General features: G+C 47.0%; 2 protein-coding genes across 4 annotated transcripts; one reads left to right on the forward strand and one right to left on the reverse strand.

The window, feature by feature from the left end:
- Positions 1 to 230: 230 nt before the first annotated feature.
- Positions 231 to 5,931, reverse strand: TMEM80 (transmembrane protein 80). Its single transcript, XM_084207761.1, has 5 exons — positions 5,880 to 5,931; positions 3,632 to 3,648; positions 2,336 to 2,429; positions 2,142 to 2,234; positions 231 to 1,219 (listed from the first exon to the last, which is right to left on the reverse strand). The coding sequence occupies exons 1-5, from the start codon at positions 5,896 to 5,898 to the stop codon at positions 1,014 to 1,016; spliced, it is 429 nt and encodes a 142-aa protein (XP_084063887.1). The 5' UTR covers positions 5,899 to 5,931; the 3' UTR covers positions 231 to 1,013.
- A 78-nt stretch (positions 5,932 to 6,009) lies between these two features.
- DEAF1 (DEAF1 transcription factor) lies at positions 6,010 to 26,530 on the forward strand. Of its 3 annotated transcripts, none has more exons than XM_084207280.1 (13): positions 6,010 to 6,727; positions 7,497 to 7,594; positions 7,941 to 8,070; positions 8,926 to 9,072; positions 9,863 to 10,002; positions 10,590 to 10,655; positions 11,588 to 11,714; positions 13,589 to 13,717; positions 14,454 to 14,582; positions 16,370 to 16,620; positions 22,444 to 22,509; positions 24,820 to 24,909; positions 25,914 to 26,530. In XM_084207280.1, the coding sequence occupies exons 1-13, from the start codon at positions 6,511 to 6,513 to the stop codon at positions 26,016 to 26,018; spliced, it is 1,695 nt and encodes a 564-aa protein (XP_084063406.1). In that variant the 5' UTR covers positions 6,010 to 6,510; the 3' UTR covers positions 26,019 to 26,530. The 3 variants fall into 3 exon arrangements, with proteins under 3 accessions (XP_084063406.1, XP_084063407.1, XP_084063408.1); XM_084207282.1 differs by having other exon boundaries at positions 6,151 to 6,241; XM_084207281.1 differs by lacking the exon at positions 10,590 to 10,655.
- The last annotated feature ends 1,045 nt before the right edge of the window (positions 26,531 to 27,575 follow it).

A 27,575-nucleotide genomic window follows, 5' to 3' on the forward strand; every position in this document is an offset into this window, starting at 1 on the left:
CAGGATCAGGATCAGAAGACACAAACACCCAGGCTTGCCCAAGTCTTCATTTGGATGACTTAGTTGGAGCCCAAGATCTGAAAAAGATGCTCTGCATTTCAAACACTCCTTAGATCTAAACCATTATTTATTTGAATCAATAAATAAATACAAAAATAGGAAATTCTGAATATAAAATAGGCTTCTTCAAAAACCCAGGAACTCCCAAAGCTTTCCATTAACACATATTTTTGAGACAGTAAAACACTCTGCACTTGCACCAGTTAGAAGTTATGACAGACTTGAATATAGTAAATTTTGCAAAATAGCAGAAATAAGCACATTTAACACTGAATAGAAATAAAACTGCCAACATTCTGTTGGACTTTTAAACAGGACAGAAGGGAGAATGAATGGTGAATGGTTTTGTTCATTTTAAAGCCATCCTGTCTAACCAAACATCTCCTCACGTACTAAGAAGTGGCTGCCAAACCTTGTGGCTTGGCTCTCCAGGTATGCACAAAACCCAGTTCCATTCTCCCCTGCTGGGATACATCAGGTTCTGCCCTACTAAAGTCAGGGAAATTGCCACTGAGGTCTGGAACACAAATGAGAGCAGCAGAGCAGCTGTGCCCTCAAACACAGACGTGTGCGTGGCAAGGCACAAGTGAGCCCTGGCCTGATTCATTTCTGTGTCACCTGGGCTGCATGTTGCTCCTGTGCCATGAAAACTGCCACTATGTCAGCAGCACTGCCTCCTGTCCTATGTCAGGAACGGATATTTAGTACCGACTCCTGGTGAATGCCAGAGTGTTAAGTGTTTTGTGATTCATCCCTTGCCTTTACCCATAAATAAGCCAATGGTGGACTGCATCACACAGCTCCTGGGTGGGACATCTATGTCCCCAAAACTTCTCATTTAACCAGAGAGAAGCTTTACAGGGTTTTTATATACAAAGGAATTCAGCAGTGGAGATGAAGCCCCACTCTTTCAGAGAAGGAATGTGTGGCAGGTATGTAGGAAGGGGCTGGGCTCAGCTGACAAAGGCAGCGATGGCTGTGACCTTGAGCCCCGACTCGAGCCCGTAGGCCGAGAGCAGCACGGCGTTGAGGAGCACATCTGCCCACAGCACGTAGGTCTGCCACACCAGCAGGTACACACACAGCAGCACACTGCCCACCGTGAGCCCCAGGCTCAGCCCCAGCGGCGCCTCTGCTTCTGTCAGATTACCCTTGAAACCTGCAAGGAAACAGAAACCAAAAGTCCAATTTGTTCTGACAACAGCTCAAGCTGTAACTCGAGAATATTCCTGCTCAAAAAAGGCCCCGGTTCTGACTTTGCTCTTAGTGAGTCCTAAAAAAGCTCAAAATACATTGAAATACCAGCCTGAATCAAAGCCCTGCAAGCAATCAAACAACAAGCCCAACACCAATGGACAATCCATTTCAAAACAGGAAAACTAATCAAAGTTAATCTAAATAAGTTCATCAGTTGAAAATCACAGCCAGGACACCTCTTCTTACCATTGAGAATCACTTCTGAAGCTGCATCCTTCTGAGCACTCAGCTTCAACCATCAAACTCTTCCTGAGCCCCCCCCAGCCCCACACTCAACGTGGTGACCTCAGTGTATTCCTGGAGTCCAATCTTCATTTTCAAGTCTTATTCTCTTCTAATCTATTCCTGTGTCAGATGACTGGCACCTTCTCTCTTCCTTGCAGCTTATTTCCAAGCTCAGCTCAGTAGATTTTAGTGTTGAACTACATTAGAGTTGAAACCCACCTCTTTATTCATGGATCAGGCTCCAAACAAATACAGAGAGAGATTTAAAGCAGCGGAATAAATCCAGCCCTAAAGCCAGTCAGATTGGTTCAAGGGCCCCACCCTGCATAAATGCCTTTGGAATATTAAGCATATTTTAATAGTGATTTGGGTTTTTTAAAAATTGGACTTGAAGAAATTTTAGCAAGCTCTGGACAAGGTCAGGAGGCCCTTCCCACCCTTCTGTCTTAGTGAAAGGAAGGTGTTGGTGCTTGCAGGTGTCCTCAGGAGAGAAAGGAAAGGTGTAGGGGTCTCCAAATATCTGCTCAACTGACAGACTCCATTTCCAAATGATTCATGTTTACAGATTACACTCCAGTTACACTGATAACATGACCTACCCAAGTACAATCGAGGCACTTCCAGAATGGCCATAAGGAAAAGCACAGCAAGATCAGGAGCCAAAAAATCATCTGGATAACTGAAAACCTGACCTGGAGAATAAACCAGAGTAAATAAAGCAGGAAGACACAGCAGGACAAAACCCAGCTGTGCATCAGCACAGCCTACTCTGGGGACAATACCTGCAACTTACTTTTGTAAATAATCATTGCAAGAGTTGCCAAGAAGTAGAAGATGTAATAAACCCCATTTACATAAAGCAAGATGTGTAAGGGAAGCGATGACAGCTGAGAACTGTTGTTAAGGATTTCTCACAGCAATGATGTGGGATCTATTCCATAAAAACACCATTTCCCAGTAACCCCAAAATACACTGCACTCCCTCTTTATACTGAATGGTCCAGCTATGCCTGGCTGTGGGGAGGGTTCAGGAAGGAACTTGAGGCTGTGAACACCATGGCCTGGGATAAAAGCCTGCTGTTTCAGGCTTGGCTTTAGTTCCCTTTTTAAGGAATTTTATTTGGACTGTAGTGGGGCATCCGTTAGCCTGAGGAAGCAGGGGGGATGCATGTGTACATTGTCCCAGACTACTCCTACACTTCTTAGTCAGTCTTAAGGAAGTTGACAGAGAGTTGGCAAACTCCATCAAACTTGTGTTTGGAGAAGAGGTGGCTCTGTGCAGCAGCCAGGCCTTGCTCCTGCCCACAGCATGGAAACGCTTTGCACTATACCTGTCTGAGCTCAGCTTTGAGATGCAAATTCCTAAGAAAGAGCCTTAATTCACTCCCATCTCTCCTCCAGCCTTCTTCCAATCTTACAAATATCTCCAAGCAGGGATTTCATCCCAGGCATCTTTTACAGGAACTGCCCATCCCGCTTCTAAACCCACCCACGCGCCGTGGATGGATTCCAGTTCCCAGAGCAGCTCATTTTATTAACACAGAACCAGGTTTTGGGGTTTTTCCAGTTGAAGGAAGGTGGAGCAAAAAATTACTAGATAGGTTCTAAGCATGGAAATCTCCAGAGCCAAGGGTGTCTCCTCCTTGGAGGTTACTTGGATCTTGGCAGGAGTAAAGGTGGGGTAACTTACCATAAGAGAGGAGGAAGTTACTACTGAGGGGTGCTTTTACTACCCCTTGTCAGCTGTGTCAGCTGTCTGTGAGCTTTGATGCAGGGGGTGTGTTCACCAGTCCATAAATGCAATTTTCAACCTCCTTTCTGAAGAAAATGGGTTAAGTCATGACTGCAGGGGGGGTAAAGAGGTTTCTGCAGGAGCCCCTCAGGAGCAAATTCCAGCTAAACCCGCACCAAACATCTTCCACTGGAAGCAACGTGGTCCCAGTTGTGTTTTCTGTGGATCACACTGACAGAAAATTCAGGAGCACAGACCCAGCAGTGTGCAGAGTTACCGGACAGAAGATAGGAATCCACTTGAGGCAGTCTTCTCCAGGAGTCTTGCATGGAGGGAGCAGTGGTACAGAAAGGATACAATCTCTGATGTTCTTCCTTTCCATGGAGAAGGAGAAAATAAAGAGAAGAAAATATGTATAAATCCAGAAACATTCTAACAATGGTATCTAAATTCTGGGAGGAATCTCTTTTTTCATCTCCCAGGAACATTTATTTCATGGACTTCAGGTTCCAAAAATAACCTTTTCAAGTTGATGAAGCCTCAAATAATTTGGGAAAATCCCTACTGGGAAAAGGCACTTTCAGTGAGGAACTTTAGGCTCTTTCAAAGCCTGAAGGAGTGCATTATACAGAACTTGTTCATCCTGTCCTTTCCTTGCAGATGACACTTCATCCCCTCTAACTATGCAGGAAGGAGATGAATATGGGATCCATTTGCTTGTAAATTGTGAGAAAGTTTGTGGAGAACACAAGGCTCCCGGGTTCCTCTAAATACCAACCCTCCAAATGACATCCCTCCAAACCAGTTCCCTTCACAGTCATTCCACCCTATTCCAACCTCAGTGTGTTCTGACAGCCCACAGAAATCAAACCAAGTATTCCCAATGATCCAACCAACACATTTCATTTTTTTGCTTATTATTTTCTGCAAAAATCACATAAAATTCCTGTGCAACATGATGGCACTGATCTACTAAAGCATCTCTTGAGTTCTTCATTAATATCCTTGGCCTCTCTCAGACACATGAGGAATTGCACAGTTGGGATTTCTGTTCCAGGGAGAGTAAAACCTGTGAAAGGCCATTTCATCTGTCTCCTCAGGGACAGCTCATCATTGTCACACCACCATCCTCATCCCTGGGTTCTTGAGCTCAATATCCTCTTCATCTCAGAGTTTTATGCATTTAGGTCCAAATTAATTCCCCCTAACTCCAGGCAGCTAATTAAGGTGTCCAGTTTGGGAACACAGTGGGAACAGGCACAGGATTTTAGGTGATTCATGTGTCCATGATCTGAAATGTCTCCTGCACCTGATCCTCTCCTCTCAGCTCTCTGTACAGGGACTGGGGGCTCCCATCACTCATCCTGTCACTTGGGAGTGACAGGAAAAGGGGGAATTGCTTTGATACTGGGAAGAAATCCTTCCCTGTGAGGGCAGAGGGGCCCTGGCACAGGGTGCCCAGAGAAGCTGTGGCTGCCCCATCCCTGGCAGTGTCCAATCCCAGGCTAGACAGGGCTTGGGGCAGCCTGGCATAGTGGAATGTGTCCCTGCCCATGGCAGGGGGTGGATGAGTTTCAAGGTCTCTTCCAAACCAAATCATTCCAGGATTCCATGATTCTATGTTCATTCAATATCCAAAACTGCAGCTACACCACTGATGCTGAATTGTATGATAGCCAAAGCCATGGAATTCCCACAGGGAACTCTGAGTGAATTTGTCAAGGCGGTTCCCCAGCTTTATATGTGAACTCTTATTTCCTTAATCCTTTCCTAGGAGGAGGCAGTGAGCCTCCTGCAGCTGTTCCAGGCCAGGATGGCAGCCACAGTTCCTGAGGATGTGCTGCCTCCCTCAGAGCGAGCAGGACATTTCACAGGGATAAAGCCTGAACCCCAGAGCACAACAGAGCCAAGAGGAATTATTAAACTGCTTGAATATGTAATTTCAGTGCTTCACCCAACAAAATCTTGGTTATCTATCCAGGCTGGTGCTGATTTTAGAGTGAGTGACACTGAAAATGGGGATTTGAGGTAGAACATGGCTAAAATGGTTTAACTTTTAACGTAAAACTTTATTGAAGGCAGCAGATGTGGTTAGCATCGCCCAGAGCACCTCACTGCACAGCCTTGGATTAGGATTTTTTTTATGATTTCAGCACAAATTTTCTCAGCCACCTTTATCTACTCCAGCCAAAAATTTACATTTTTGGGAGTAAACTCTGCCCTCGGTGAAAGACTTGGAAATAATGATTTTGACCACATTAAGGATTAAATTTTTCTCCCCTGAATCCTAGCAGTTCCTAAACTGAAGCAAAGATCTGGATTTTCACGAGGCGTCTCTCGGCCTCAGGAAAGCGTCTCTCCCGGGGTCAAGGTGCTCCTCAGCCCGCACATGCGCCAAGCCCCGGCTCGCGGCGCCACCGGGATCTCCTCAGTGTGTCGGGATTGTCGCGATATGCCAACGGGGATGAGCTCGACCTCAGCCCCGCCTCGCTCTAGCCGTGTACCCCCGGGAGAGGTCACCTCTAGCACGGTGGGAGACAGCCCCCCCGGTGCCCCGGAAAGGGCTGTCCTGTCGCCATCGTGTTGCTATCGCGACAACGCTCACCTCGGCTCGGTACCGCCATCTTGACGTCCCCACCCCGCCCGCCGGTCCTCCGCCGTCCCGGCAGCCCCCGCGCGGCCACTCGCCCCGCCCACCCGCCTTCGGGTGCGATCGGAGCGTTCGGCCCGGTTCGGTCGCTTTCGGGTGGATTCGGGCGCTGCCCGTTCGGGCGTCTCCGTTCGGGCCGGCGAGTGGAGCTCGGGCGCGATCGGAGAGGACTCGGCACACATCGGCGCTCCTCGCCACCGCCTTCGGCTGAGATCGGACACTGCTCGAGCGCGCTCGGGACTCTTCGCCTCGCCGGGCCTCACCGCTCGGGGACTCGGCCGCGTTCGGGCGGGCTCGGGTCTCACCCGATCCGTCAGGTACCGCTTCGGGCCGCGCCGCGCGGACTCGGCCGCGCCCCATTGGCCAGCCGGCAGGGAGCGCGCGCGCTGGCCGCCTTCGCACGGGGCCCGAGCGGCTCGGGCCGCTTCGGGCCTCATCGGAACTCGGTCGAAAGGCCCCGAACACGCTCGTCAGCAGTCGGGCAGGCTCGGCGGCGCTCGGCTCGCCGGTCCCCCCTGTCCGCAGGACCCCCTCAGGCGCGCCCGGGGGGGAGGCGGGGCGGGCTCGGCCATCCCCGGCCCCGCGCATGGAGCACAGCGACGGCGAATCGGCCGCCGGACAGCTCGATTTGCCCGCGGGACCGGGGCAGCAGCAGGAGCCGCCGCAGGCAGCGGAGAGGGAGGCGGAGCCCGAGGAGCAGGAGGAGGCGGTAACGGTGATGGCGGCAGACGCCGAGCACATCCAGATGGGAGCACCGCCAATGCCAAGCGCCGACGAGGCCGCCGCTGCCGCCGCCTTCGCAGGTCAGGGCGGGCAGCGCTCCCTCAGCCCGCCCGGGGCTTGCCCAACCCGGGCTCCGGCCCCCACACAGCCCCTGGGGCTCGGGCTGGGACAGCGAGCTCCCTCACGGAGCGCTCCCACCCCCTCGCCGAGTCCCACACTCCGCCCCTTCACACACAGTAAAGAGGGGGAGGCTCCCGGTGCGCCTGAGCCACGGCCTCGTGTCCCCGCAACCAAGCGCCTCGAGTCACACAGCAGGGTCGTGCAGCTGAGGCCACAGAGGCCAGAGCCTTTTGCCCGCCCGAGCGGCTGTTGTTCTTTCACTCTCGCCCCACGTGGAAACCCAGAAATTTGAGCTAGGCCAAGTGCTGAACACAGAAACGCTGAGCTGTAAGGTTGTCAGCTCTTAACTGGACAACGTGCACAGGTCATGGCACCATGGGAATTAATACATGACAGAGGCAGAGTCTGTTGTTCAATTTATCCTGATATCTGCCAGTCACCCCTATTTAAATAAAAGCACCACGGTTCTGAGTATCCCTAGTACAGGTGCAATATTTATTTTAACCTTAGTTTATCACAAGCGGATAGTGACTGCCCTGGTTTCATGAAAGTTAAAGCCTGTTGAATCCAAAGATTAATAGAAATCAGAATGATTGTGTTCATAACAACTTACAGGTGCCATGAAAAATTAAATCAATTTAGAACAGGAAGGAAGAAGGAATTTTTCAGGTGTTCATCAGGCTCTCTGCATGAAACAGAAAATTAAATTAACCCTGTTTTACATTCCAGAAGTCACCACAGTGACAGTAGCCAACGTGGGGGCCTCTGCAGACAATGTTTTCACCACGTCTGTGGCCAATGCAGCTTCAATTTCAGGACATGTGTTGGTAAGTCTGTCCTTTCACTTGAGGGCCTTGACAAAGTTTCTCAGTATAAATTAAGAGCTGTAGTAAGGTCCAAAACTTGTTAATATCCAGGCATTAAACTACAAACCCATGAGCTGGAGGACATAGAGGGGTTTTATTCCTAACTTTTTTACCTTTCCACACCCACATATTCGTCTGGTAACAGAACTGGTGACCTGGAACATGAAATCTTTGAATTTGCTTCAGAGATTCAAAAATTAACCTAATAACTGCCATAGCGATTGGAGTTTTGGGGTGCCTGTGGATTACTGAAATCTATTTGTATTGAAGTGTTTTAATCCATTTAAATTCTTTATTTCTTCTGCAGTCTGGGAGAACAGCCCTCCAAATTGGGGACAGCTTGAACCCTGAGAAAGCCACTCTGATAGTGGTGCACACGGATGGCAGCATTGTTGAAACCACTGGGATCAAGGGGCCTTCAACACCTCTCACACCAGGTATTAGACAGTCTGCTTGCGGTGGGTCACTCTCCCAGAGGGATGGCTTCTATTCCACTCATCTTTCTGGAATCTAAAAATATGTGCATAATTTTATAAGGATGGTTTCCCTGTTTTAAAAGTATAAAGTTATTCAGATTGGAAAAGACCTTTAAGATATCAAGTCCTCACACAGTATTTGGTGTATTTCTTGGGAATGAAAGAATGCTTTTTTTTTCTCTCTCTTTTTTTTTTTTTCCTGCCAGAAATGTGTTTAATTTCCTCATTCTTTGCCCTAACCCTGGCAAAGAAGCTGCTTGAAAAATCTTGCCCTGTTCCCGGGCTTTCTACACCCATCCCACCCCAAGGGCACACAGATCATTTTAACTTGGTTAATAAAAATCTGAGTCTCCCAGTTCTGCACATGTTCTTTCCAAGGCTCCAGGAACACATTTTCATGTCCATTCAGGCTGATACTTTAGTATCACTGTCGCTGAGGTTTTGTTCAGGGCTGCCTGGCAGTTTCCTTGCTGCCCACGAGATGGCACAGCAAACCTTCAGTGCTCTAAAGCTTCCCACAGGATAGGCCCTGGGAAGGGGACTCTCATGCCAGCTCCTTACACCATAGCTTACACGTGGTGTAAGGATCAGGTCACAATTTCAGTGTTTATTCCCTGTTAGAGCCTGTTTCCTCAGGTCCTTTTTGCTTAATTATCAGCCCTTCTTAGTTTGTTCTGGCTGAGTTTTTTGTGCTGCTTCATTGGGGGAGCATTCCAGCTGCTCCAGTCAACCTTGGCATATCACCAGGCCAAGCAAGGGATGGAACACCACTCTGTCATTTGGTTGCTGATGCCTTTTTTTTCTCTTTTCTCCAAGGACCACAGTCTCCTCCTACCCCTTTGACAGCTGTCCAGGGAAAAAGTGGAACTAAATACAACTGGGATCCATCTGTGTATGAGAATGAGCTCCCAGTGCGGTGCCGGAATATCAGTGGCGTTCTGTACAAGAACAGGCTGGGCTCAGGTAACCACCACCCAGGCTGAGGGGTGGCACAGTTCCTTCTCTTCCTTCTCTACTCTTCTTTTATCAGGCTGTTCTTAAGGGCTGATCGTGACAGGAAAAAAAAACAAGAGAGTTTCCAAGACAGCCCAGTGCCTTTTGATTTTACTGTTCCCTTTTGTTTTGCTTTTTCTTCAGAGGCTTTTTAACTTTTTCTTAAACCCGCGAATATCCAGGCTGCCATGCAGTGAGTCTCCTCAGTAATAGGCTGACTCCTTTAATGATTTTTTTGTCTCATGAGTAGACTTGTGTTTTTGCAAAACTCTGAAGAATCCCTGCTGGAATGCAAATAGTTTTTTCTCTTTGCGGGGCTCCTGAGCTCTTCTTCTTGTCTTTTATCCCTGTGGGGAAGCTGCAGCAGAAATTGCCGGCCAGCCTGGCTGCCTAGTGCAGTGTTTGCTTTGTGGACAGAAAGTTTTCTTCTAAACCCACCACAAACACAAAAAATATCAGAAATTTAAGTGCAAATCGAGAAAAGACTTAAATTTGTGGTGTTTGTCCAATAAAGACCTTTCTTGTGGAGGAGTAATTTCTATAGCCTTTTGAGGCCCAGAATTGGAGTTCTGAACATGCCCAGTCATTGTCACAGCCATGATAATAAATGGACATAGTTACCCAAAAGCAATGGGCATATTTAGTGGTTCTTAGAGATTAACTGCTATTTTGTCCAGCAATTTTCATATTTTCTTCTGTAGAGAAGTGGCAAAATTATTCTTAACCTGGACTAACAATGTATTTTGTTGCTTTACTTCAGGAGGCCGTGGCAGGTGCATTAAGCAAGGGGACAACTGGTACAGCCCCACGGAGTTTGAAGCCATGGCGGGGCGAGCCAGCAGCAAGGACTGGAAGAGGAGCATCCGTTACGCTGGGCGGCCCCTGCAGTGCCTTATCCACGTAAGGTTAAGTTTGCTCCCTCCTTTCTGCAGGAAGGGGCAGCTGGATCCAGGTGCTGATGGCACCAGGAGCAGTGCTTGGTTTGATTGAGGGGCAGTGATGTAGGGGAATTGTTTTTGATATGTCTCAAATAGCACACTAGGAATCTTGTTTATAGTGGAAAGAGTTTCTGCAGGGTGAAGCCCAGCCTTGAGCTGTGCCACAGGAATTGAGCTCTCACCCGTGATAGTGTAATTTAGTAACCTGATGTCCTACAATGTCTTTGCCTGCCACACATTCTTCATTTTCACCATTCATTATTTGAGTCCTTTATTTGAGTCTCCTGGAGAACTTGGCATTGCCACTAGGCTGACAGTTGATTTCTGTTTGATCCTGGCCTTTGGGTGTGGAAAAAGTTTGGTTTTCCTTTTTTCTCCTCTGGCCCTCTCACCCCATTGCACTGGTGTGGGGAACTGGCCTCTGTTACTGTACAGCATCCAGGAGGGAATGGGTACTACTCTGTGAGCCATCCACATTTTTTAGCAGGATCAAGGTGTGCTCTGGGTGATTTTGGTGACTCATGCTGAACTGGTCACTTCTGATTCCAGGATGGGATTTTAAATCCCCATGCTGCCTCATGTACTTGTGCCGCTTGCTGTGACGACATGACACTGGTGAGTGGGAGGCTTTACATTCATTACTTTAGGAAATAATTATTTTTGTTGGACAAATTAACTGTTCAAGCTGCCACAGCTCTTGGGTGGGCAGGTCATGAGTGTCCTGGGAATTGAGTGCCCTGACACATGAGTGTTCAGGGATAAGTGCTTTGTCTCTGCCCTGTGGAGAAAGGAGATAAGGAACCACTGGCATTATTGCAGACACTCAGTAAAAGTCGGTCCTACTTAGTGCTTTTTTTCTTTTTTTTTTTTCATTTTCTAATTAATATATCCATGCAAAATACCTTTTGGAGATGTCAGTGCTATTCATGATTTTTGACTCAAATTTCACAATGTTTTGAGTTGGAAAATATTTTTGTAAAGATGTAACATTATAATCTTATGATTGGTCAGTATTTACATTTTAAAACTACTTGGGGTTTTTTGTTAGTTGATTAGGGTTTGATAGTTTGTTTCAAAAATGAGGTTTAAATTCTGAAGCAGAAGCAGAAGACTTTAGCTTGATCTGGTGCTTTGCCTTTCTTTTCTGCTATGAACTGACTGATGTGCTTGCTTTCTAGCCTGAAACTTCTTCCTCTCGTCTCCTCCCTCTTTTTCCTCTTTTCTTCCACCACCTTGGCCAGCAGCTGATTATCTGCCCAGTTCTACTCCTTAAATAATGGTGGGAAGATGTTGAATTTGTGATGATGCCTCTCATGCCTCTTCAGCTGGAGAGAGCTGAGTTTAACTTTACTTTTTTTTTCAAAGTTCTTTTTGTTTGGAAAACTTTTAAGTGCTTTGGTCTATTGTTGCAAACCACACATCATCCATGGGGATCCATGCTGCTGTACCTGGAAAGATGAGAGTAAACCCAAAGTCTCCAAAGAGTGCCTCAGCTAATGCTTTTTTTTTTACTTTTTTCATTTTCTTTCTGGTGTTTTTCTACCCAGAGTGGCCCTATACGACTCTTTGTGCCATATAAAAGGCGGAAAAAAGAAAATGAAATACCAGCAACTCCAGTGAAGAAGAATTGTTCCAAAAACATCACTCTGCTTCCAGCCACTGCTGCAACTACGTGTAGGTTCTTTTCTCCTGGTAAAAATTGTGTCCTTTCTTTGGAGACTTGCCCTGCTAGATGTTTTATGTCTGTTAGTGGCCCATTGGAACTGTCCAACTGAGAAAAGTGTCCTTTTTTGTGGTCACATTCTTTTCATTGGATGATTTTATTGTCTCAGTGTCACTTCCTATTTTATAGAAAGCAGCACAGTGTTGCCACATCTGAACACAAGTCAAATAGGAAAAAGGGCAGCTCTAGACCTCCAGGACACTCAGGTTTAAGCACTGTGACATCCTTGTGCCTTGAACAGTAGATTTCATATTTTGTGCTGAGAGAGGTGGATTATGTCCTGTGCCTGGAATTGTTCAAGGCCAGGTTGATGGGGCTTGGAGCGGCCTGGTTTAGTAGAAGGTGCCCCTGCCCATGGAAGGGCAGTGGAAGGCGATGACCTTAAGGTCCCTTCCCGGTCCAAGCATTTCAGGATTCTATGGTTATAGTCTAAGATTATATTGCCCCTTGTACCTGATCTCAGCGGGGGGAGAATTATGGGATCCTGGCCTGGATCCTTAGTGGATTTCAGGTTGATTTTTCACAAATGACAACTGAGAAATTTCCTGTTGGAATTAGGTTTTGGGAGAGGGTGGCCCTTCGCTGCTCTGCCAGAAATCCTCATTCCATCCTCTGAGCTTCTTTGTGTCCCTTAGAAGCTGTAGTAAGATTTGTGCTATTCCTTGCAAAATAGCCTGGAAGCAGCTGGTATGAAACCCCCAGCCTGAAAGTTGTTAATGAAGGAGGCAGAAGGTGATGCTTTGATCTGCACATGCCTCTCCAAGATTCAGCTTTGTCAGTTACTGGTATGATTGGCAAATTATCTGTGTGAGAACAGGAATTAATTTGCAAGCTGATCCAGCTCACACATCCCAAGTCACATCCATATGTCCTCCTGCTCTCGGCACACTGGCATCATCTGCAGGTAACAGTACAAAGTGAGTTGAGGAGGAAGCAAGAGAAATCTAAAAAAAGAACAAAAAAAAATAAGATTAGATCATCAGCAACAGTAGGAGGAGAAACACACAAGAATTCTGCAGAATTGTTTTATGGATTTGGTTTTTTTAGTCCCCAAATAGGTTTAATCTGTATTGGTTTGTTATGTGAGGTGCTGTGAGGCTGCTTGTTCTCTCATGCTGGTGCTGGAAGAGAGAACTTCTTGTTTTGGTGGCCAAATACTTCAGTCAAGAATTTGTAGCTTCACTATTTTTAAATCTAATTATTGTGTGTCATAGAATCAGACCATCACCAATTAATGGTACCAGTTAAATAATCCTCTTTAAAATGGGTTTTAAACATTCAAAAGCCACACAGGTATAATTATCCAGAAGGATTTTGTGCCTTGTTCCTTGCATTGGCTGAGTACATTCTATCACTTTGTGTAGATAAACAGCTAAAACTGCCCAGCTGTCATGGAATTAGCTCTAATCCACAAGTTGTTATGTTGATATAAGTAACAACAATCACTCTTGCTAAAATTGTCATAAAGCAGCCAGAAATTGATGGGGTGTGTGGCCTCACTGAATCTTTATGGGAAGTGTTAAGTTATGGTTCATAAAATAACTGAAAAGGTGATAATTTGGGAGGTATTAGATTATAAATTAACATTTTGGCCTTGTGCCCCGGAGCCTTGGAAGGACAGCAGAGCCTTCAGAAACCCCTTGGGGCTTTTATTCTCATTTCCAACTGCACTGGTCACAGGTGTGGTCCAAACTGGGTTGTCCCTGGCTGGTAATCTGTGAGTCCCCTGAGCTTGGATGGTGCAGCACAGGCATATCAACAAACAGCTGGACAGGCATGTCCTCTGCACTGAGTGTTAATTATCAAAGTGCTTTAATGTTTCCAGTCACCGTGACTCCCTCTGGACAGATCACAACCTCTGGGGCGCTGACCTTCGACCGCGCATCCACCGTGGAGGCTACGGCCATCATCTCAGAGAGCCCAGCACAGGGGGATGTTTTCACTGGAGCCACTGGTAAGAGCTCAGGTATCTCCTAGACAGCCGTGGGGAGGAGGAAAAGAGGTTTGGATGCCCACTGCTGTAGGAAGGAACATTTTGAATGCAACACAAAGGATTTATTTCTCAAGGGAGACACTGCGTAAGGCACTGTCTTTTCTGTGAGATCATTTCAGCAGTTTGAAATCTTAGCAGTTGCACCAAAGGAGAAGCTTTGCCTAGGTGTGGAAGCTGCTAATGTTCACCTCTGCTGAGTTCGTAGGATTTATGTTCAGCTCTGTAATTTTTTTTTTTTTTTTAATCCTCATTTAACCTAAAACACTATCCAAAAAACCCAAACTAGGTGAGGTTGAAATGGAGTGAAAAATGCCAGGATAAGTCAAACAAAATATAAATGCATGATAGACATTTCAGTTCTCTCAGTATGAGTCATGCTTTGGGTTGTGAGCTCTGGGGGAATGATCTTGCTCCAAGAACCAGAGTTTGGAGCTCTGTGATGATCGTGGATATTTCAATATGTGGGATAGAACCAAGGAACCTGTGGCTCTAAAGGTGAAAGCAGAACATGGTGGAGCCAGGACCAGGATTCTTTGCTTGCTGACTGTGTGAGATCCTGCTGCTGTTTCACATTTTCAACCCTTTTTACCACAGAGCGTAGGAACTTGTATAAAACATAAAAACATAGGGGTGAATGCAGCGTAAGAAACACCTGCCAGGTGTATTAGTGATTCCCAAGGCCCTTGTTCTCCTGCAGTTCAAGACACCAACGTCCAGCAGCCTTGCCGGGTGTCTCATCCAGAGCCTCACTATCCCAGTTACCAGGACAACTGCCAGATCTCACCTTTCCCTGAGGCTGCACTGCCATCGTCTCATCCCAAAATTGGTACGTTTGCTCTCCCTGTGCTTCAATTTCCTCCATCTTTCTCAACAAAGGTAAAGATTGGGGCAGAAAATTAAACTTTGCTCTATTTTGCTTGTGAGTTTTACAGATACTAAGATTTGAACAAGCAGGTTTCCCCTTTGTGGGAAATTTTTCACTCTTTATTGAGAGCTTTGATTTATTGATTCTGCCAGAGGCAGCTGCTATGATTCTGCATCATGAGTTGTCTTGCATTCCCTGCCATTCCTAAAGTTTTTGCTTCCAGACTTTTGTCCTCTTCGGGCACTGTGGCTGAACATTTATTTAGTGCTCGATCTGAGGAGAACAAACCAAGTTAAAATCATGCCATAGAAGCTTTTCTAGACATCCTCACATGGCTTTACTCCAGTGATGCTTGCTGGGGGTACTTTTGATCAGGTTTGGTGTCAGGTTTCAATCCCCTCTGTATGACCCTTATTTATTTATTTGGAGTGGCACAGGATGTTCCTGGTCTCCAGAGTCAGATCTTCTTGTGTTTAAGACTTAGATCTTGATGTTACTAATTAAACATTGATTGTTTTTTCACCAGTGAATACTTTCTCTTGCCTGATGTACTTGTGCCAAAATGAGGAATTGGAAGTAATTCCTGTTTGATACGTTATCAAATGCCATGCAGGGATAAATATTGTGCTGGAAATGGAGAGTGGGAAAGGCTCTTGTGCAAACAGACATTGATAAAAAAGACCGCTTTATCTCATACTCATATCTAAGTGCAAATAGTTCCACACCACTTGTGTGCAAATTCATTAAAATTACTGTTTTAATCAAGGGTATTTTGAGGTAAGAAGTCTGCACAACCCTGAGGCTGGTGGTACCTTCATTGTACCAGTAAAGAATTCAGTGAGGAATGTTGAGGTCAGTGTTGGTAGATGTGAATGTCTTGGACTGAATTTTATGGCAGATGGTGAGTATTTATTGCTAGAATTACGTTTTGGAAAAGTAAAGCCAGATAACATTTCTTCCTGGAATGTTACCTAACCTGGGCTTACACTGCGTATGGTGGAGTTCCTGGGTCTGGATTTAATTTTGTCATACCCTGATCTCCCAGTGTACATGCAAACCTAATGTGAAAAGTAGCTGGTTCAGTGACACAGTAACTGCTGGGTTATTAAAGCGCTTCCCAACCCATGGTTTTGGGAAGTCCATGCTTGGAATACATTCACTTAGAGGTAATGGTGACTGTCTGGGGCTAAGTCCAGTGTCTGGCCAGGGTTAGGTTAAGGTCAGAATTCAGGAGGCACAAGAGAGTGTGATGTGGATCAGTACTTGAGTTTTGCAGTTTGCTACCTGAGAATTGACATCTGGGCAGGATCACCAGGATGTTTCTGTAAAGTATTGGGTCACTGAGTGACTTACTCTGACCTTACCTAGCCATGCCTGAGGGAAATGTTGTTGGCGGTGGTGGAGCATCCTGGGAATGCTGCTTTCACTGCATTGTTGTGCTTTTCCAGAGCAGTGCTGGGAGGTGTTAAACTCTTCCCAGGGTCATCCAGGTCAAGAGGAGGTGTTATTGTCCCATGGGTTTGAGAGTGCCCATGGGCTTGTTCTGCACAGATGTGCACTTGATGTTGCAGAAGGAATGATCTGTTTAACACTTTCCTGGGCTGAAAATTCTGCAAACCATATTTTAAAAAAGAAACTAAACACCACAGAAAAACCACAAAAACCAACACCCCACCACCACCACCACCACTTCATAAAAATGAAACACCCTAATCGTCTGTATATTCTCTTTTGTTCTTTATGTCCAGTGTTGACATCTCTGCCTGCACTGGCAGTGCCCCCCCCGACGCCCACCAAAGCCATGTCGCCATCAGTGGTGAACGGGCTGGAGGTGACGGAGCAGCGGAGCTGGCTCTACCTGGAGGAGATGGTCAATTCCTTGCTCAGCACAGCACAGCAGCTGAAGACTCTGATTGAGCAGGCAAAGCAAGCCAGCTCCTCCTTCCGTGAGGCTGCTGTCACACAGGCCAAGATCCAGGCTGATGTGGAGAGGAAAGAGGTAACTGTGCCACAGCTGCTCAGCCATGGGCACCTTTGGGGCTGAGTGGTGAGCAGAGTAGTTTCTGGCTGGAGCAGTGATACTGGAAATTGTTTCTCCAAGCCTTGAAAGCAATGTTAGCAAGAGAAATCTTCCCAAGTTACTTGTATTCTGGGGAAAGGAATAAAGTTCTCTGGGATTCCAGGAGCTGTGGGCAGCAGGCTGGTTGTACAGACTGTTTGGTGTCACGATCCTGAGCTCTCCCATCAGCTGTCCATAAAGTTATGGATGTGGGCACTGAGTCCTGATCTGATGAAGCTGGTGAGTGTTCAGCAGTGCAGTGGCTGCTGTCAGGTGAGCTGGGCTTTCAATAGGATATGTGGAGAGTTTATGGGGAAGTGTTCTGTCCCAAGGTAAAAGAAGGAGTCAGGGAGGATTCTTTTTGATAGATTTCTCAGATGAAAATAAAGCACAAATACGGCAATATTATATCTGAATATAAAGAAGGGTAAGTGTCCTACTGAAGGGGGATAGAATAGAGAGGAGAAAAGAGAGAAGGAGAAAAAAACCGAAGACAGGGACAGTGTTACCACAAGCACACGGGCGCTCTTTCAGCGCCAGCTCAACAGGCGGAGCGTGCGTGTCGCAAGGTGCGGCGAGACCCCGCGGCTTTTGTCACTGCTTGGGTAGAATCTTCAGTCATCGGCGGCGGCAGCGTGTCCCGGCAGCGGCAGCGAGCCGCCCTGCGCGGCTCTTGTGAGCGGCTGGCGGCAGCGGCTGCGGGCTTGCCTGGGTGCAGGCGGTGACGCCAGGCTGGTGGCTACAGGCTGAGTGCTGTGGCGGGTTGGTGGGGCGGGCAGCGCAGAAACACCGCGGCGGTCGCGGCTGGGTGCAGGCGGCTGCAGCTGCGCCTGCGAAACGCGGTGGAGGCAGCTGGCTGCGGCGGCGCCCACTCCGTCGGGGAGGCAGCGGAGCACAAGGTCGTAGCGGCAGTGAGCTGGTTCGCGGAAGCAGTGAAGCAGGGCAAAGCAGGTAGGGGCAGGGAAGCAGGACCACAGGGAGGAAAAGGTGAGGGGTGGGGAGGAAGAAGGGCCAAGGTGACTCTCCCAGCGAGCCCCTGATGCCTCCAAGAAACCCAAAGCAAAAGGACTCGCCATTTTGTCACAGCTACTTTTATGTGCTAAGGCTTCTTCCACAGCCCCATTTCCCGAGCATTCTTCCTGGGCATCCGGGCATTTGCCCCACCGGCAAGTGGGGCGGGTCGCTGACAGACGGATCATGGATGTTTTTTCTGCCGTCATTGGCTGCCAGCCAAGCCCTCGGAGGAACAGGGTTACCAGTGCATGTACAAACCCGTATACCTTACCGGAATTCTTCACCTCGTGTGTAACATAGGTCGAACCATAAATAAAAATCAGATTGATCCCTCTTGGGAAGATAAGCAGTAAAGTTTAGAGGTGTTTTGCTGAGAACTGTGCAAGCAAAGCTGACTCACAGGAGTCCTGTGGTAGGACTGGCAGCCTGCCTGGCCTCACAGGAGCCCTGACTGGTTCCCATCTTCTCTCTCTTGTGGACAGGGATTATCCACAAGGACTGCCCTCTTCTCATTGCTCTTCTTCCATGTAACTGATGCACAGTAGGGATCTTGGATCCTTCTGACCACCAGCTCATGCATGCACCCAAGTATAGCTTCATGTTGAAGGTGCTCTCCCTCCCACAGATCCACAGCTGGTGTGAACTGGGGAGAGAGAGGTGGGGGGCAGTGTTGGAACTGGTGTCACCATCAGTAGCTGCTGAACTCCCTTCCCAAACACCACTTTCTTGCTGGTGCCATCAGGATTGTGCTAACATCAGCTTTCTACTGAATCCATAGGCATGAGTGTGCAGCGACAGGCCTGGAAGAGAGGTGTGGGAAGACTTTCCTGGAAGCTGAGGACCCCTAGGACAGTACTTGCAGCCTCTTTGATATTCTTTGCCATGTTGGCTCTGCTAAACTCTTCCATACGATGCATCTTTGATGTGCAGGTGTGTGATATGTTGGGAGTCTAATCCTTCCCTGCCTCCCTCCTGCAGAACAGGTGTCGGTGCTGCTCCCCAGGCTTGGGCTGGCTACTGCTGGAAAGCTGCACAGAGTGGGACACTGAAATATTGGAAGCTTTGGCACAGTTCAGAGATAAACATCTGCTTTTGTTTAGCTTCACTCTACTTTTTTTCCAGACTATGTGCATCTTCTCTTCTGTTTATCCTCACAGTGGTTTCTGGAATGGTTATTAAGTCCCTTCTCCACACTCTCTGAACCAAAACCAGCTCTCTGGTGTTCTTCTAGTTACTTCTTTTCCTGGGAATGGGAATTAGAATCCCTCCTGTGTATGGACTAAAGCTGACTTGACATGGGAAGGATCAGCACATGATTTCCAGAGAAAACCCCTTTCCCAGGAACTGCTGCATACCCAGTTACACCACTTGTGTCTCACCATTCTCAGTGTGTAATGGGGACCTCCACACTTGTGCACTGTGGTGAAAGCACAATACTAATGGTAATTTTTTTTATCATCCAGACAATTCTAAGCTGTGCTGGGTGCTGGAACCATCCAGGCAGTATCACAAGTACCTAACTCTGAATTGATTCCTGCTTGTGGATTCCATATGTGGACAAAACTCTGTTCCTGGATACAGGGAAGCAATTACACTAAAGGTCAAAGGATTTGCTCTCTGCTTTTGTGTTGGTCAAAGAGCCTTTCCCAATTTCCTAGTGGTTTGTAATGTGAGGCTCTTTCCCACTCTTGAGTATGTGTGTGGTCACATGGCTTTTTGGGCAGTTAAGGTATCTGAGAGGCAGACAGAGAGGCCTTCATGCCCTTCAGGTAGTGGATTTTTTCTGGACCAGTTTAATACAAAGGAAATTGGTGCTTAATTACCACTTAGTTCATTCCACTGATAGAACTTCCAGGGGTGAGCAAACACGGGGAGCCTTTTCTGATAGTGTCCTTGTGTCAGAGCTGCAGAGGAAGGCTGGGCCACTGATGTGATGATAACAGAGCTACAGACTCAGCTCTTCCTGGAAGAGTGACTTAGTACAGAGCATTATTGTAGAGATCTGATAGAAACAGGCTGGTTCCCAACTGGATACACAAGCTTAGGTGCCTCGTTGTATATTACACATCACTCACTACAGTGTGTTTCAGTGTTATGTTTATTATTTAATGAGCTTTGGAGTCATTAAATAGCACAAATGAGCTGTCCTGCTCCCAAAGAGCAGCAGTTAGGTTGCCTTAGCTTTAAATAGCAGGAGCTGTGCTTTGTGCTGGGCAGTGTTGGTGGTTGTGGGAAGTGTGTCTGATGTGAGGGGTTTGCACTCTGCCTCCCTCCTTGTACCATCTCAGCCCTGTGGTAGGGGCTGGGAACATCCTTATCCCTTTTGAAGGAACTGTTCCAAGTGCTGGAGATAAAGGCTTCACCAGCAGGGAAGTTTTTTAGCTCATAATTTAGTGTTTTGGCAGTTCTGACATGCACTCAGTTGCTTTCTTTGTACTTCTTAATTTCTGTAAATTTGTTCAAGGGTCATGGTTTGTTGAGCAAATTTCAAGACTGAGGATGTCCTTCAAATTTTGTTTCCATCTTTCCCACAAGTCATTTTGATGTCCCTGGGTAAGTCCTTGGCCCGACTGTGCCTCAGTTGAAAATAACACTTCCTTCCCAGAGAGCTCATGTGCAAGTTTGCAAAGTGTTAGGAGTCTCTGAGTAAGGTTACGTTTGTGTGACTCAGAAGTCCTGGGGAATGATATCCCAAAAGGAAAGCAAACCAGGAGCCCTCCAGGTCCATGTTTGTATGAACTTCCAAAATGCCTCGTGATATTGAAAAAAAAATGGAAACATGGAGGGATTTATAAGGTTTTTCTGAATTGCACCATTTTGTGTGGGATTAGTTAAATACAGCTGCTCTGGTTGAATTTCATGTGGCTGTTAAGAAACAGTTCTCAAGTATCATTAGTAATTAGGTTGTGGTTGAGTATCTGGTCCCCTGGTTATAGCTCCATGTTGGCTTTACTGCATTTTTTTGTAGGGGAAAGACATCTGGGAATTTAGGGTGAGTGGAGTAACAAAGGCTCAGTGTCTCTTGCAATAGATATTTGACATTTGCAGATCAGCCCCAAAATGAAGAGATTAAAGGCAGGACTGACGTGTTGGTGTGCTTGGGCAATGTAATTTTTCTGAGTGTGCATTAATCCAATGTTTATATCAGATAAACTTTAGGATGGGGACATTACACATACCACAACTAAATTCTGTGCCAGAATTTCTCGGGAATAATAAAGAGATTTAGGAAATGCATTAATTGTATTTTCTGTATAAGTTGAAGAGAATGAGTGTTGAAATCCCTCAAATGTTTTAATTGGAATAGCCCTCTGTAAAGCAGACATGCTTCTGGAGCCCTGCCCATTTGAAAGCAAGGTGGAAAATTAAATCAGCAAACAGCTGGGGCATCTGAATGCTTTTTAAGAAAGATTAAACCAATTCAGGGCTGGAGAGTATGAAATTAATCTAAAAAGGGTTGGACAGTTAAGAAAAATGTCTCTGGTCAGCAAACAGTGGTTTGTATACTCCAAACTAGCAGTGATACTATTGGGAATTGGAGATTCTGGATTTTGTGGAGCTGTTTCTGTGAGAGAGCTGAATGTGTCTGGCTTGTTCCCCTCTCTTATCACACCTTTTCCTTCTCCATGGTTTGTGCATGGCTGAAATTGCCTTGTCAAATAGGGCACAACCAAATCACACCCCTGGCAGACCACAGCAAGAGGCTTCTCTGCCTCCACCTTCATCTGCCTGGATTTTTAAAATTTAATTTTTGTCATGGTAATATCAAGGTTTTGAAGGTTGTGGTTTCACAGGAGAATAAATACTGTGCTCTCAGGTCATACACTTTTAAATAAAGCCTTTAATCTCCTTATGTGTTGAGTCAACTCCTGGATGAACCTGCTTGGCCTGGAGGAAGGAGTTCAGCTTTTTTTTTTTTTTTACTTTTTAACTGTTCCAAATACATTTAAGCCAGGGTTAGCACATAATTAATTTGGGATGGGGTTTGGATGCCATTGGTTTGGGAATTCTGTCCCTCATTGCTGAGCATGCTGCTGCTGCAACAGGTACAGCAGCACCTGGTTGGGCTTGAATTGGTATGAAGTGATTCTGCCAGGCAGCCAAAGCGGGCTCTGATCACCTCCAGGGGACTGATGGAGTCACAACTTGTTCTACAGCTCTTTCACTCTTCTGTTTCAAGGAGGAGTAATGATTATGGTTAGTGCTGCTCCTAAAGTCTAAGGTGTGTTAATTTTGTTTGGCTTTTCTTTTCCTCCTAATCCTTTTTGGTGGGCTGTACCTTCCCTCCAGACTCCTTTGCTTCTTTGTGAATTAGGATCATTGGACTTGACCCAAAACTTGGCCCTGGAATGTGCCACTTGGCCCTGTTACTTTAGTGTTTTCCTTGTGTTTCCTGTGCTAATTTTCCAGTTCTCATGTGTGGGGAGGTTGCAGTTAAACCCCCCAATTTAAGGACAAGTATGTGGCTGGATGGAGTGGGGAGCTGGGCTTGGAAGAAATGCTGTACTGAACTGGCAGTTTGTCACCTCAGGCCATTTTCTCACAGGCTCCTTGCCCTGTCTCCACATCAGGTGGCAGTGTCCCTCTCCTAGAAGTGAGGAGTGAGGGGCCACCCTGTCCTCTTGCAACTACAGTGTGGGGCTGGGCAGACACAGCTCAGCATGGGGACCCTCCATCCTAGCACCCTTTCCAATCCCTCACATCGAGCTCTGACTGGGAAATGACATTTCTGATGCGCTCTCCTTGCAGCAATACCAGAGCCAGTTATTCCAACAAACGGAGGATGTAGATGGGAAGACAGAAATCATCATCAAGGTAGGCTGGGGATGTCTCATGTTGTGAAGAGCCTTTTGGTCTTTGTCTTATTCCATGTAGAGACTCAGAGGTTTTGTCATTGCTGTGGAATCCTGTGCTCTGTGTTTGGCCTTCAGGCAAAGGATCTGAGCCCTTCCTTCCCTTGGCCAGTGCTCCAAGCAGTGTCTCCCCTTTCCCAAACATTCCACTTTTCTGTACTCCTTTACCAGGCCAGGTTCATCAGTCTCCCTCACCTCTGAGTGGTGGTACTGCAGCTCTGGTGGGTGGCTGTCACAGAGCTGTGACAGGAAGAGAATTTGCTTCCTTTCTGTCCTGTGAGCTGGTTTTCATAACTCCACAGTTTCCTCTGGTATTTGGAATGGGAGTTAGTTCTGGACCTATGACTGAAGCCCTTAGAGCTGTGTTGCTCAGTTCTCTTTCATATCTGCAGGTACAACCATGCCCTGTGTATTTTCCACATTTTCCAGTTACAAACAGCCCCAGTCAAGTGTCCCCTCAGGGCAGGCTTTGCAAGTCCCAATTACAGCTTTAGGCCATTTTTGGTGTCCCAAATCCACAGCTGCACATCAGGAGCACAAACATAGTTCAGTGTCACCAGCTGTTCACTGCAGGTACATGGAAAGGTGTGAGAGAGGGTGTTAATCAGAGCACTGATTTTTGGGGTGGTTTTGCTCAAAGAGAGAAGAAGCCTGGGGGAACTGATGAGCCCACAATACTTTCATAGCCTAGCAACACTTCTTGTCACTGCTGCTGATGTGCTAATGATTTGTCAGGCACTTAATGAACTGGAAGTGGAATGCTCTGTGAAGTGCTTATTTTGGTGGCAGTTCAATGATGTTTCCACCTAAATATACAGATTATGTTAATTGATGTCACCAAAATAAGATTAAAGCGATAGACACAAAAACATCACTTAAAAAGCAGGTGTGATTTTTCACCTATGTATCCTATCTCACATTGCTTCTGGACTTAAATCCTGGCTTCTGTTAGAGCCTTCTTAATTTGACTCCTGTTTCCATCTTGGTACAAAGTCATGACTGCAGATGCCTTTTTCTTCCCTAAAATTAGGGGAAATACCTGAAAGGTCCCATCCGTGTTCTTAGTCTGTTGTTCTTCCTCAGACCTTCTCTTAGACATACACAGGATTATAAACCAAACAAAACCACCAATGAAATCTGCCATTAAACCTTTAAATTTGGGATAACCTCAGAGCTTGTGTGTCAACAGCCTGTGCACAGCCTGACATGTCTGCGTGGGATATTCCTGACTCCTGTAGTTACCCGACTGCTGGATACCAGACCTATCTGGAGGGAGGTTTCCCTGGAGTGGTGGGGATGGGTTTCCCTGACCATTGTCTTGGTTTGGAAAGACAGGTGCCTGCTAAAGGAGACAGGAGCCTCCCGTGAAATGGAGAATGCAAACCTCGAATTGCTATGAATAAGGGGCTCTCAGGCAAAAAATATGGGAGCGGGAAATAACAGTTCTTTAATAGGGAAGGGAAAAAAATAAAATGATAAAATACAACAACGCAATACACTAGAACAACACTGTCAGAGTCAGAACACAACCTGACACCCTGTGGGTCAGGGTCTTGGTAGCAGTCCAGTTGGAAAAGGGGCTGCAGTCCTCCTGCAGTGTCAGGCGTGGTTCTGTTGTAGCAAGGGAGTCCTGTAGGAAAGGGGTGTATTCTTCCTCCGCAGATCCGTGGAAGTAAAAGTAGCTGCTGTTCCTCTGGAGAGTCCAGTGGAGCAAAACCTGAGCTGGTGTCAAACCTTGCAGGTTATATCTGCATGGCACTGCTTGGCTCCTCCCTCTGGGCAGAGCATCTCACAATGGGATGCTATAGTTCTTATCAGTCATGTGGTGACATTCAATAGCCCCTTATCAGCAGATGTCCCCCTGTTGATTATGATCACTCAGGAAGAGAGATAAGGAGCATTGCCCACTTGACACTAGACAACTGCCATACAGGTGGCAATAGAATACATCTTGCCTTGCAATCTGGAACAACCATTCAGTGTCTACACACAGTTTTGGAGGGCTTCCTGCCCAACAGAAAGAAAAACAGGTGCATTTCATTTTTCAAATGAAATTTCATTTCCTGCTAAAAGATCAAGGAGAGTGGGTCTCTGAGGGTGTATCCAGAGGTCACTGGGCCTGTTTGTTGTGGGTAGTGTGCTGAGGCTATTTTGGGAAACAGGAGCTTTCCCACTCCTCTGGCATTCCAGCCATCACAACACTGCTGTTGCACCTTGGTGATGCCCCTGGTTTGTGTCTGTGTGACTTATCCCTCTCCATCCCTTCCCACAGCAATCCTGCGTCAACTGCGGACGGGAGGCCACCAACGAGTGCACAGGATGCCACAAAGTCAACTACTGCTCCACATTCTGCCAGCGGAAGGTATAAGCCTGCTCGTGACTTGGGATTCAGTTCCCTGGAGAGGGCTGTGTGACCCTGGGGACAGTCAGGCTGCTTGGGCTGTCACCTGATGGGTATCAGTATGGAGGGAGGAACGGACAGCAGAGCCAGGCGGTCAGAGCAGACCCCTGTGTGGGTTAAGCACTCCAAACCCACCTTGCCAGTGGGATCACCAACAAGGCTGTAGTGATGGGGCAGGTCTGCAAGTCAGGACAGGGTTAAAAGGGTAGAGAAGGTCCTCAGGTTTTCATACACCTTCCCAAAGGTGACCCAAAAAATCCAAATAACACTAGAAATTAAGCATGGACGCCTCACTGGGAACTGTGGGGAGCTGGGAGCACTTTTACAGCCCCTTCCTGCTGCTTCCTTCCTTCCCTGCTGCTCCTGCCATGGCACTGAGGACTTAGTTCTCCTTTCCATTATTTGTGATGCTGCAGGTGATACAGTGGGACAGACTACAATTGTGAACTTGGGAGGTGGGAACAGGTGTGAAGTACAGTGGAGGAAGCTGCTGTGTGTCATGTTTCACACCAGTTCCTTACAGTGATCTTTGGCCTTTGCTTGCAGAGAAGGATGGTTCAGTTGAGCCATTACAGCTCTGCTGGGCGGCCAGGTTCAGGCTGAGTCAAGCTGTCCTGAATTCAGTCAGTTCCCCTGTCCTAGCTAAGCTAATATCCCAGCACAGTGCTGTCCCCAGAGCAGTCAGTGTTGAGAGCTACCTTTCTGGAGTGGCTTTAAGTCAAGGTTCTGACACAGTTTTAGTAAATTTTCCATCTGACTGACACTGATATCCTGGATTGTGGTTTGTGTGGAGATGGCAGCATTCTGCTTAGTCCAGTTCCACCTCTTACATTGATCCAGTGCACGGCTCCTTTGTCCTCCATCATTGGTCTGGTTTGTGGAGAGAGACTGCTTCTCACACAGAGAGGGCCCTTCTCCAAGGGCCTGTTCTGCTCACAGCCTTTCCCTCTGGTCTCCTCTGGCAGGACTGGAAGGACCACCAGCACATCTGTGGCCAGTCAGCCACGGTGACAGTGCAAGGGGATGAGGTGCACGTCCCGGACAATGTCATGGAGAAGGTCACCGTGTGAGTGAGCTACCTCCGCAGCCGTTCATGGACACGCGGGGCCGGCTGGATCGGCAACCGGGGGGAACGGTCTGTCCTGTGCCAACTCTTCTCGCTAGCAGACTCATTTTTCATTGATCTTTTGATAGTGTGACAGTACTTGTCTATTCCCAATCACCTTTCAAAGTTTTGGATAATACGGAGACTATGAAAACCTCATGTGGAACCCTCTCCCTTCCGTCCGAGCCCCGACTGGCTTTGGGAGGCTTTGCCTTTGCCTGACTGGATCCTTCACCATGTGGATTACAGCAGTCTCCTCATCTCTCTTGAGATGGATCTGAAGCAGGTGCTGTAAGGAGATCTGCCTGTGCTTCCTCCTACTGGGGCCTCCCTACCTCTCATTAGAGAAGAGAAACAAATCTTTGGTTGGTTTATTTAATTGCCTTGACAAAGTCGGTACAAGTTCTTAGTTTGCCATTGAAAGGATTTTTGGGTTTCCCGTGTTCCCTCTGTGCTGGGCAAATCTGGAACACATTGGACTTCTCCACTTAAATATAGTTGAAAAATAACATGTTGTTAAATAAAATGCGCTGAAAGCACAAGAGTGCCCAGTGGCTCCCCTTCATTCCCTGGGCAGCACTTTGTGGTACAGGTAACTGCTCAGGTGAGTGCACCAACAAGTGCACCAACAGCTGCATGTGTGTCTGTACTCCCTGTCTACCTGGGAGGTGTTTTCTCCACAGGGAAACACAGCTTTATTCCATGCCGTGCCTGGAATATTACTCAGCATCCAGCTGGCCAGAATCAGATGGGATCAAGCCCAAGGTGAGCACAGGTGGATTTAGTGCTGTCCTGTCTCTGCCCTGTAGGAGCTGCTAATTAGAGATATGCTGACCATTAGGGAGTTACTGGCTTTGTTCACTGCAACAAAATAATTTTAATTATTAATCTACTATTTTAATTGTTAAGTTAATCCTTTTTTTGTTACTTAAGTGAAATGTTTGTTTGTGGTTGGAGACTTTAGAGGAGTCTTGACAGGTGTACAAGCCTCTGGTTGTTTGGTTGGGTTTGTTCTTAGCTCCAGGCATAGCCCCTGTTAGGGGTCACAAACCCCCATCAAGGGTCACTATTGTTCACTCTGGTTGAGGGGTCACAGCCCCTGTGAGGGGTCACTTGTCCTGGCTCTTGTTTGCTCCAGTTTCGTGATGGTTGATGAGGATGGCTGTTCAGCTCCTGCTCCAGGCAGGGTCACCTGAACCACAGAGTGACCCAACCCAACATCACACATGCTGTCAAACAGAGAAAATTCTATCCTGACTTACAGGAAACTTTAAAAGAGAGGAAAATGCCATGGAAAAGACTCAAAGGTGAACTCCAGGGAGAAGACTAGAGGTTTCTGACAAATCTATTCCTTCCACTTTGCCTCTTAAAGGTCTGTTAGGTTGCATTCCCTGTGTTCTAAGGCAGCAGGAACTGGTTTTTCATCTCTCAGGGGCATCTCTCAGAAGTGCCCTTGGTGGGTTTGCTAGCAGCACCAGCTCCTGAGGGGCAACAGTCCTCAGTCTCCCATGGAGGGAGGTGA

This window comes from Fringilla coelebs (assembly GCF_963513975.1).
Source record: "Fringilla coelebs genome assembly, chromosome: 6".
In the NCBI taxonomy this organism is placed as follows: domain Eukaryota; kingdom Metazoa; phylum Chordata; class Aves; order Passeriformes; family Fringillidae; genus Fringilla; species Fringilla coelebs.